The sequence below is a fragment of the Dermacentor albipictus genome, chromosome 5 (assembly GCF_038994185.2).
Source record: "Dermacentor albipictus isolate Rhodes 1998 colony chromosome 5, USDA_Dalb.pri_finalv2, whole genome shotgun sequence".
Taxonomy (NCBI): Eukaryota; Metazoa; Arthropoda; class Arachnida; order Ixodida; family Ixodidae; genus Dermacentor; species Dermacentor albipictus.
In genome coordinates, this window is record NC_091825.1 from 106302279 (window position 1) to 106313911 (window position 11633).

Genomic DNA, 11633 nt, shown 5'->3' on the forward strand with positions numbered 1-11633 from the left:
TAGGTATTCAACTCGGAACCAGCCACTTTATATGCAAGGAATATACAACGCAACTAAACGACGCTGCGTTGCTTTAAGTGGCGAATATAAGCAATGAGAAAGCTCGTCAAGCAAGGAAGCCTATACAGAGACCAGAGTAGAAGCGATGCTGCAACCAGTGTCCTCTCAGTCGCGCACACTGCAAGGCTTTGCCTGTGGTGTGCGCGGTATCACTGCCGGAACGCGCAATGGTTGACAGATCAATCGATAAACTTTTCACGGAACAGCGAACTCGCATGCAGTTTTTTTCCGCATCTCTTCTAACTATTCACAATCCTTAAGTTTTTAAGTTCGAGTGCGCATAGATAAGCCGCATAACAGGAAGTGACAATGTTTCGTACGTGATGCAGTTAAAATGAACAGTATCGCGATAGATGGCGATGTGCGACTGAAATGCAGAACAATACAAAAGCAACATATAACTGACTCATTACGGCTACATACATGCGCATTGTGGTGCCATCACATCGCTGCGTCGTGTAAGCAGCCCCATACACAAGAAAGCAAAAGTACAAAAGCAAAACGGAGCTCTAGATATGGTCTTAACTTTGGTACACTGTAACGGCAAAGGTCGTTCCGGTTTCAGTCAAAGAAGTCGCATTTGCTTCCGGGATTCATCTTCGATCCCACCGTACAATGAAACGCGCTCGCGAACGCGGCGGAGTTGCGCACGGCCTTGTTGCAGTCCGCCGCGAACGGATTCGGGAATCCTTCTGTGGCGCACGTGACGTAGCAAAGAGTCATGAAGAAAACCACCATGTCCGGCAGGTCTTTCCGGATCAATTTCGGACCACTTTCTTTCAAGGCGACGAGGAGCGAGGAATGCGCTATCTCCAAAGCTGGCACTTCCGGGAATATGCTCGCGCTGCCTTGGCTCCTCAAGCAGCCGTCTTTGAATCGGAACTCGCTCGTCGAGGCCTTGGAGAAGATCGAGTCAACATGATTACCGTTCGGGTGCCAGCGAAGACCCATGTTGTCCAAGGCCTTGACCATCTCCTTGGCCAACAGAAAACCGAGGCCACCGTAAAACATGGCATCGGTTCCCTTCGGATAGTAGAAAGGCCGATCTACGATTCCGATCGGCAGGGCCATACTATTCAGGGTGTAGTCGTAGCTCACGTGCGCGGGGGCGTAATTCATCGGCAGGCTATCCGCGTCGGCCATTTCTTTAGCTTTCGTGCGCTGGTACATGGAAAGGTGGGCGGCTAACCAGTATTCCCTGAACGTCTCGCTTCCAAGCGGATACTCTTTGTAGTACTTCTCGAGCCTATCGTTGTCCGTGTAATGCGGAGGGGGCCATACTCGCACTCGCAGCGACGACAGCTTGCGCACTGCGAGCGCCTTGCTTTCGTCGTCCAGCCACTTGGAGGCGTTCACCATGCGAACGGCCGTCGAGACTAGACTGCCGTACGCGCCGTCGATGAACTTCTCGTCGGAACCAGTCAGCCGGGAGACGGTGGTCAGGCACAACACCAGCAGCTTGAACACCGCCTCGACGTGCAGGCCGCAGAAGACTGGACGGTACGGAGAAGCACGCGACTTGCCACCGTATGTGAACCAAAGGAGGCCACTGTCGAAGACGGGCGCGTACGTCTGGACAAATAGCCACGCCAGGTGCCTCAGGAGTTGGCGGTTGTCGTACTTTCCCAGCAGCCTGTCGATGGTTTCCAGCAGTTTCGTGTCGCTTACGAGGACGCGGTCATGAGGAGCGAGGCTGGGATCGAAGGACAGGTGCTTCTGCAACGCGCCCTTCCAATCGACGCTGGGGATGTTCGTGGTGAAGTTGCCAATGTCGCTCAGCGGGAAGGAGGCCGGGTCTTTAATCTTGGAGACAATGCAATTGTAGAGTTGCTCCAGGACGTCCCCTTCCACTGCCTTTGTCTGCTCGATAAAGAATGTCTCCGCATGACCCTTATCGTCCTCGCTGACCGTGATATAGAATCCCTGCAAGTACTTGCCGTAGTCACCGTCCATAATCACGCGTCGATGGCGGTTCCGCGCTATAGCTATGTGTTCGCCTGGCTTGATCAGGAGGCGGCCTCTGGTCGAGTCTCGTCCCTGAAGCACGCTGACCGAGATCCAGAACGGCATCTGCCACTTGAGCGACAACTCCATCAGCACGTCAAAGAAGGATGGCTCGTGGTAATCCTCGGGTTCCTCCGGCCAACTGAGTCCTATGTTTTTCATGAAATGGTGCAAGCCATTGATGTTGGCGTCGCCCTCCTCGAAGTAGCGTTCGCAGAGTTCGTGCATTCGGCGCGCCTTCTCACCCGCGGGGACCAGCGTGCTGCCGTAGCGAAGCACCGCACTCAGGGCCTCGAGGTGAGCGAAGATGACTTCGTCCATCACCGACGTGACGCGCTCCCGGTACTGTCGCCGCGGGGACCAGGCCGAGCAGACGAAGGCGCGAAAGTCGTCGCACGGGTCCAGGCTCCGGTTCAGTGAGGCCGTCAGGATGTCCGCGTGCACGATGCAGTCTTCCGTCGAGCAAAGAGGGACGGGCTTCTCGGCCGAGTCGCTTGCCACGAACGAGTATATGAGCATCGCGACAGTGAGCAGAAGGGCTGCGAACGCGGCGGCGCCGATGGTGACGACTGCGCAGCAATTTCGCTTTCCTTTGTTGAAGCTTTGCAAAGGCCGCTTTGGAGGAGACAGCTGAAAACAAAGAAAGACAAGTTGCGGAAATCAGCTGGTTGCCACGAAACGCACGAAGTGCAACGCGCGCGTTCCGTGGAACATCGCTATAACCAACTCGGATGCAACAAATTGTCACTTACAATGAATTATATTTAATAAGCTTCTTTATCAGCGTGTGAAGAATATGAGCTCATAAGAAAAATTGGATCTAACGAATTGTTCTTTGTATGTGGATCGTGTGACCACGTTATCTGGATCTTCGACTAAGTTCAACCAAACGTTTAAGGAAAGGGAAAAGAAACCCCTACCATGGTGTGAGCCCATAATGTAAGGGCAAAGCGATAGCTCCTCAATCTTATCGAACCGTAGTGTATACTCACTAATTTTTGTAGTAAACCTGTGTTAGACATTACGGTCGCCTTGCGATGATCGATCGACCTCATGCGTGGACGTTGGGACAGCTCTTAGAAGAAAGACGCAAATTAACAGGCATGTATACACAGAGAAGGACAGAGAAGACAATCGCCATGTGGCATGACTCTACAGCTACGCAACAACATGGACATCTGGAGAGAAGTACGCAAATGTTTTCGTTCGTACATGCTGTTTGCCGTTACGCTAATAATACGGTCTAACATTGCGAATGGCTGGCATCTGATCTTACGAACAGTTCTACAGTGTGAAAATTTGATTGTGATTACGAGCCCCTTAGGGTTATCAGCGAGGTTTCGAGTGAATAAGCACTATAACCTTGCTATGCCCGCCCGCCGGCCCCTTGTTCTTCATTTACCTAAATCATCATAACACTCTATCCTATCTTCTCAAGCCATGCAACAATCTTGTTAACAGGTAACGCTGCTAAATTCGCAGGCTGTTGCTTGTATCCGCTTTCATGCGTGACCTACCTGCAGTCACGAGCGAACGTGAGCGAGATTACGAGGTTTGACCACTGACCTTCCGGTGGCCACTTAACAGCACGCTTAGTCAATACCTCCTAATACCAATCTGCAGGCGAGTGATCACCGGTCATCGGTGACTTCTTAGATGAAGCAACACTATATATATAGAAGACAGAACTATGGCACTACGATCGTTCTGCAGGTAACGTTAGCCAAGCTGTTCAACAAGAAAAAAAAAAGATTGAAAAAAAACGCGGTGCAAGATGCGATCTTAAGACCCTACGGTGTTTGATCGTCTGAGGTCTGACGACCGAACACCGTGGGTTTTATAACTGTCTCTTTCACCGTGTTTTGTAAATCGTTGCACACGTTGGCTAACGCTAGCAGGGACACGTGGTACGTAACGGGAAGTACGGGTAGCACACGGATTTGTATAATTCTAATGCTTGAATTGAGTAACTGTAGTCGAACAAGCAGTGTCACTGGAGCCATTTACTTCGACACGGACACTCGTCTGACGAGTCCCCTTGTCGAAACGTTTGCGACAACGACAATATTCCTTATTTGGCCAGCCCCATGAACCAAAACGGTTCATTAGTTTAGGATCCGACAATGTTATCTGGTGCTTCCATTTGATTACAATTTATTAGGTGCCTCCGTTCACCACCCGCCCATAGGCGCAAAGCTGCTTGCTGTACGAGTTTGCGAAAGACAAGGAAATGACTCACGATGTTCGTGAAGTCGAACACGGCTTTGCGGTTGCGTTTGGTCACTGGCGGCTTCCCGGAGCCACGGAAAGACGGCGAAAGCCGACTGCTATCTTCGCAGGGGCCACTGCGCGTGGTTTCTGGTGCCGACGAAATGGCCGAGGACGCGCACGGGGGCTGCGAGTGCGACCGATTGTTATCCACGCTGAATTCGGCAGAGTCTCCACTCAGGCCGGTCGACGACTTCGAAGCGTTCCAATCTCGGAGTCCGGCCGGCGAAGCTCGCTGTGTCTCCGGAGTTACGGACCTTGTGGCGCTGCTGCTGACGCTGTCGCTGCTCGCCGAAGGCGTGGCCGTCCGCTTTGTCTCCACGTGAGAACCGGTGTCAGTGGTCGAGCTCGTGCGTGGCTCTTGGATTTTCTTCGCCGCGCCCACTTGCGGTCTCGGACTGTCCCCGATGACGGCGAACTTAACCAAGCGAGGAGCCAGGGACGCCTCGGAGTCCGTGGCCTGACTGGCGGCTTCAGATGCCGGCGTCACGCTGGAAGATACCTGCGACGTCGTTGCCGTCCCGAGGTTGTCCTCCACTGGAGCGTCCACCTCTGTGACACCCTTGGCCTCCGCCTTGGACGCCCTTCTCGAGGCCCGGCCAGACGAGGAAACTGTCAAGGAGGGCTTTCTCGAAGGCTGACGCCGTCGAGAGTGCGTCTCGGAGCCGGAGTCGTCTCGTCCGCGGGAGTCTTGGCTCGCACGCCGCTTGGCGTCGTACTTCGCCGCAGCCACGGACGAAAGGCTGACGACGCTTCCAGCCCGACTCCGCCGCCTATCTCGACGGCTGCCAGGCGCGGTCGAATCTCTGCAGCTTGTGGTCTCGGACGAGACAGCCATCGGACCAAGAGTCGCTTCGTCGGCTTGGGCCGTAGACGTTGACGAGGGCGTTGTACCCTCGGACTGCTCCTTCGACGAGCAAGGCCGCTTCCTTTTGCTGCAGCCGGCACCGGACTTCTCGCTGAGAGGCGTCTTGGACATAATGCTGGCCGCAGAGAAGAAAAAGCGCGTGATGAACGTACGGGGCTGCGTACGGAAACGTCCGTTCCTAAGCAAGCACCATTCTTCTTCTGGTCGGAATGCACGCTCGGCCGCGAGCTGCTCGTGCGATCGGTGCCACTTCTTCGTGTTCCATCCTTGACAGCTGCCGAACCGGTGCCGTCAGTATATTTTTGTAAGCGAACGCATTTACATGGAAACGTGCCATTTTTTAACGCGATATAGCTAAGAGCCCCTTGTCGCAGAAAATCCGGTGCCGGCGTCGGCGTCAGCGGAGTTGTCCGTGAGCGAAAATTTCCGTATATATTTAGGTATATGTTTATGCCACACATTGCTATATGACATACGGTATACGAGGGTTATATTGCCACAGCATTCTACATTCTTGACAAACTATTCCTAGGAATATTGAGATAGACAGCCCACAAACGACAGCCCACAAACAAATGTCATGAAACAAAACACCTACAGCTTATACCTTTTATGTTAAATCTTCACAGACTTAAATAGTAAAAGTGCAAAACAATAGCAGAGACCTGAAAATGATGTTTTCTTCTCTTTTTTTTCTTTTTTCCTTTGGCACGGCTGTGCACTACTTCCGGGATCCGCCCACGCAAGAGGTCGCGTTTCTACCAGAAAGCTCGCCTTCGTGCATAACGTTCGGCGCCAACCTCTCCTGGTAAACATTGCGGTTGCATAAGCTGTAGTGGCCGGGAAGCGAGAGGAACAGTGAAGGATCTTTGAATGCTATCGCATTCCTCTCTCAAAAGCGAAGCTTAAGCGACCTCAAAATTTTCCCCATTGCGTTGTGTTTTGAGATGGCAACGGGTCATGGATCTCTGAATACTATCGCGTTAAAGGCGAAGCCTAAGCGTCCTGCAAGTCTTTGAATAAAACCGGAGTATCCTCGCTTTGCGATGGTGGTTCTGTCTTGCGGCGGCCGGCGCGTTTCATATAAGGGTCGTTCAATCAAGCCAAGCGCAGAGTTAGTTTCGTGAAGAATAAAAGGGCTGTCCTGCGGAATCAAAACATTGTGTTTTTCGATGTGATCGTCTTTTAGGCAATCCACCGCACCCAATATTTAATCAGTGCTCGGATGCCACAAACGTAGGAAGACGTTTCAGGTAATTTTACGGCACAGTTGGACTGCCTGCCTCACTTTCTCATCAGTGAAAGGATGATCCGACGAACTCGTTCGCACACTTCTTCCACCGACGTTAGGACAGTAACATGGCTGTGGCAGTAACAAAATAGTTTCCTAGAAAAATTGTTAGAATGTACTCTGTCACTGGTGCCTATGGGAGCTTGCAAGCGTGGTGGTTCAGTCAGCGTGGGCATGACGGTTAGAACTTGAATGCGCCGGCACTTTGTCTTTCTGGCTTCCAGAGGCTTTGTGACTTTGCAGATTGATAATATGGAACAAAATTTTACTTTATATACATATATATATATATATATATCTATATATATATATATATATATATATATATATATATATATATATATATATATATATATATATATGTAAGTGCTACAATTCGCAATGTATATGTGTATGCATGGAGCCTTGTTCCCTTCTGCGTTTGGATAAAAACGAGTGTTTTTAAATTTGTGCTAATAAAGGCAAATTAAACGTGATAAATAAAACCACAAGAATATCTAAAGCTGCAATCTTGAAATTAGACAAATCTATATACTAACTATCGATTCCGTCGTAATCGAACAATAGTGGTACCGTAGTTATACCTCTAGTAATTTTAGTATGAAACTCTGTGGCAGAAGCTGCCTCCGTGCTCTTTTCCTGCGCAAATCGTACGATCGGAAGAATTGGCGAAGGCATCGCCTTCAGGAAACAATAGCCTTTACTCAAAAAAAGAGAGAGATATAAAGAGAAACTACCTCTTGAGTTTCCGACTTGTCATTTTTTTCGCGTTAAATGAAGTTCTAAACCTGCTAAACCGTTAAGAAGTACCAGCAAGCTATAATTGTTTCTGCGAGCTGTAGTTTCGTTTTCGGCGCCCAGGAGGTGGGTGCTTCATGACGTCACGATGGTCGCTAGCTCCATTCCTGCGATCATCGCCACGTGTGCTACCAGAATATATGCGCGCGGCGCTCGTATAAATTATTATATTTTTGTGTGTGTGTGGGGCACCATCACACCTGGCCTTCATGCAAAACGACGTCATCCAATTTCTATATGCGTAGTGAAGTCACGATAGTGTCGACGATATAATGTCATCCATTTCCACACAACTTTAGTGTCAAATTAAAAGATCTCAAACGTGTTTCCCAACATTCATGCTTCCGAAGTGTGATCATTTTATGAGTGAGGAACCTGTGGAAGAGCTTCTATACAAATTCAAAAGTAGGTGTCTATTATTTTGAGAGTGCTAGTCGCGTCTGTATGAATCCAATTAACGGTACGAGAGCGGTTTTTCTCGTATTTCTTCTTTTTCTTGGTTTTGTTTTTTTATGGCGGGCCCTAAAGGTGCCTTTAGTGTACGCGTTTAACATAAACAGCGAAGTTCTCGTTTAGCTCTTGTCACTGGTTTTCCTACGATCAATGCACAGATTGCGCATGCATATCCAAATTTGTATGTACGAGCGGCAGGCATCTGTGGACGCCCCGCCCATTTGTACGTAGAAGCCCCCCACTCCGACGAAAAAGAACTTACGAAAATTCTCACCCAGCAAACCTGAACCATTTCGCGTCGTGTGGAATCTCTAAAAGGTTAATTAAATCACGCCGAACCTTAACGGTAATTTTATGCGCTGTGCCAGAGAACCGCTCGCCATCACTGTTGTTTTAACTAAAGAATTTGAGAAAATATTTTTCATAAAGCCTGTACATAACCACTGCCTAAGGACGTCAACAAAATGTGTACAGTCGATACATTTTGCATACATGGATGGTTAATAGGTTTCTCTCTCTCTCTCTCTCTCTCTATATATATATATATATATATATATATATATATATATAAACGAGAAGAAAGGGGGTTAACCGAAGGACCCGATATTTATTAGTCATATAATGAGAAGCCAACAAACACTGACACCAAGTACAACATAGGGGAAATTGCATGTGCTTAATAAATGAAATAAAGTAATGATAAATTAATGGAAATTAAAGTGGATGAAAAAACAACTTGCCGCAGGTGGGAACCGAACCCACAACCTTCGCATGTCGCGTGCGATGCTCTACCAATTGAGCTACCGCGGCGGCGTTTCCCCATCCACTTTCTTGGGTATTTATGTGTACTAGTAGAACCCTGGGAGTGTTAGCCAGCGCCCCCACTCACAGACCTTGGCGGCGGACGTGGAACGTCTTTTTTGCCGCAGGCGTCACGAGAATGTGAGATTTCACGAGAATTTCCATTAATTTATCATTACTTTATTTCATTTATTAAGCACATGCAATTTCCCCTATGTTGTACTTGGTGTCAGTGTTTGTTGGCTTCTCATTATATGACTATATATATATATATATATATATATATATATATATATATATATATATATATATATATATATATATATGGTGTGTGTGAGAGACCTTTTAACCATCTGTGTATGCAAAATGTGTCGGCTGTACACCTTTTCGCACGGAGGCAGCTGTTTAACGGCACTATATGTAACCCGCTAGGCTTTTTACGAGGCCCGAAATCTTGTGGCGGTTGTCCTTTATATTGTCCGTATAAATCTATATCTAAAAGTTACAATAAGGATCGAATGTTCAAATTGAATGGTGTGTGTGTGTGTGTGTGTGTGTGTGTGTGTGTGTGTGTGTGTGTGTGTGTGTGTGTGTGTGTGTGTGTGTGTGTGTGTGTGTGCGCGCGCGATCGCGCGTGCATGTGTGCGAGCGCCTCATTTTTTTTTTTCGATAATTGCCTCTTAAGCATACGATTGGTGCAAAAGCGGGCTTCCACAGGTGTTCCTTACAGGTAACAGCTAAGTGTCGCCATCTAACGGCTCCTTGATAAGCCTCGCAGAGCTCTCTCTGCTCTGCGCCGCGAGATGCCGTTACGTCGCAATCAGTTTGTATTCCTGGCGCGCGAGCGCCCAACTGCAGGCGTAAATAAAGTTGGCTCCAATCCAATCCAATCAAATTTGTATTCCTGCTTAGCATTGTATATATGATCCCTGTCGCAATGGCCCCTGTTATCCATGATCATCTCATAAAAATAATGGTACTGAAGCTCATCTTGGAGTCATCAGCGTCTAAAGAAGACAGACAGTAGGTGTATACACGTATGGCACTTCTAATACGAAGATACTTTGTTAGCGTAGTTGTATTTCATTGAAGAATTTACAATCATTCTGCAGTCGGGGCGCGCGAGCGCCCAACTGCAGGCATAAATAAAGTTGGCTCCAATCCAATCCAATCCAATTTGTATTCCTGCTTAGCATTTTATATATGATCCCTGTCACAATGGCCCCTGTTATACATGATCATCTCATAAAAACAATGGTACTGAAGCTCATCTTGGCGTCATCAGGGTCTAAAGAAGACAGACAGTAGGTGTATACACGTACAGCACTTCCGATACGAAGATAATTTTTTAGCGCAGTTGTATTTCATTCAAGAATTTGACAATCAAAATCTTTGGAATACTTTATTGTGGCAAAAGGTGCAGGAGAAGAACGGCTGTTAGTGCTCATATTAGGTAAAAAATAATAAAGAAAAACTACAATGCCTGCAATGTGTGTGTTTAACCTACATCGACCAGAAATACTGAGCCAATACCGAGGCACCGGTTACTCTGCAGTGAACAGGCAGCTGTTGCGGGACAACGTTGTGCTGCGTACCACAGGCTTCAGTGCGGACGCAATTGACGTCACAAACACAAAATATTTCCCATCTGAAATAAAGCGGATGAGGTCGCCACTGTGCAATGCGTGCAAAGGGCGAGAATACATAGTCCACTTAATTAATATGCGCTTGCAAGCTACTTACATTACAAAGAATGACATCAAAGTCCGCACTGAACATCCACTGATGACCGTCATATGCCTTGAGCAAGACACTTCCAGGCTCCTTGGCCGACGGACTGGCGTTTCCGGTGCATCTTGCGCAAGGAAGGCACTTTTGAGTTTCCTTTAGAGACACTGGTCTCAAAGAGACACTTCAGCTGAGTGTTGTGTTTTGTTTATGTTCTTTATCTGTGACGTAAACTGTACATACCGTTTCATTTTTCATCATACCCATCTGGAGTAGCATGCTAGGCATGTCGCCAGACACACCTCTCGAGGATTCATTCAATATTCTCTCTATCTCTCTCTCTCCTATATATATATATATATATATATATATATATATTACCTCACTTTAGGTAAATATTCTTCACTTGAAGTTTGCTATGTACGTTACCACTGAAGAGTTGTTGCTTGACCTCAAAGAAAATACTCGCTACGAATCATTATTCGAAGCCCAGTTCTTTCTAATGTTCGTATTCATTTCGACTGGAATGTTTCACTGTTTCACCATCATCGTCATCGTCAGCCAATGTTTATGCCCACTACAGGATAGAGGCCTCTCCCTGCTATCTCCAATTACCCGTCTTGCGCTAGCTGATTCCAACTTGCACCTGCAAATTTCCTAATTCCATCATCCGACCTAGTCTTCTGCCGTCCTCGACTGCGCTTCCTTTCCCTTGGCATCCATTCTGTAATTTAATGGTCCACCGGTGATCTTTCCTACGCATTACATGGCCTGCCCAGCTTCATTTTTTTTTCCTAATGTCAACTATAATATCGGGTATCCCCGTTTGCTCTTTGATCCAGACCACTCTCTTCATGTCTTTAACATTACACCTAACATTATTCGTTCCATCGCTCTTTGCGCGGTCTTTAACTTGTTCTCGAGCTTACTTGTTACCTCCAAGTTTCTGCCCCATAAGTTAGCACCGGTAGAATGCAATGATTGGACAGTTTTCTTTTCGACGGCAATTGTAAGATCCCAGTCGGGACTTTGTAATGCCTGCCGTATGCACTCCAACCCATTTTTGTCCTTCTATACATTTCCTTCTCATGATCATGGCAACTGTGAGCAGTTGATTTAGATCTATAATCCACAATCCATAATCTCATTTTACCTCAGGTGCGCACCAACCACGGCAAACGATCAATTCATTTTTCAGCTTTTTTCATTTAGGAATCCATACCACTTTGCATCAAGACATCACGTTCAACATCCATGTTTAAAAACCATCTGAAGAATTTTCTTCTAACAGAAACTATTTAACATTCACTTTTTTTTTTCACCCCTATTACTCCAAATATTCCGCTGTTCCGGAACCTTTTT

At 47.4% G+C, this 11633-nt stretch overlaps 1 protein-coding gene across 1 annotated transcript; it reads right to left on the bottom strand.

The window, feature by feature from the left end:
• Positions 1 to 551: 551 nt before the first annotated feature.
• Positions 552 to 5410, bottom strand: LOC139060006 (neprilysin-2-like). Its single transcript, XM_070538682.1, has 2 exons — positions 4304 to 5410; positions 552 to 2694 (listed from the first exon to the last, which is right to left on the bottom strand). Exons 1-2 carry the CDS (start codon positions 5309 to 5311, stop codon positions 622 to 624), a joined length of 3081 nt encoding a protein of 1026 aa, XP_070394783.1. The 5' UTR covers positions 5312 to 5410; the 3' UTR covers positions 552 to 621.
• Positions 5411 to 11633: the final 6223 nt, after the last annotated feature.

Coding starts and splice junctions, on each gene's coding strand:
- LOC139060006 (XM_070538682.1), bottom strand. CDS start 5,311: ATGTCCAAGACGCCTCTCAGCGAGAAGTCCGGTGCCGGCTGCAGCAAA. Junction 2,695..4,303: donor TGTTCGACTTCACGAACATC/GTGAGTCATTTC, acceptor CTTTGTTTTCAG/CTGTCTCCTCCAAAGCGGCC.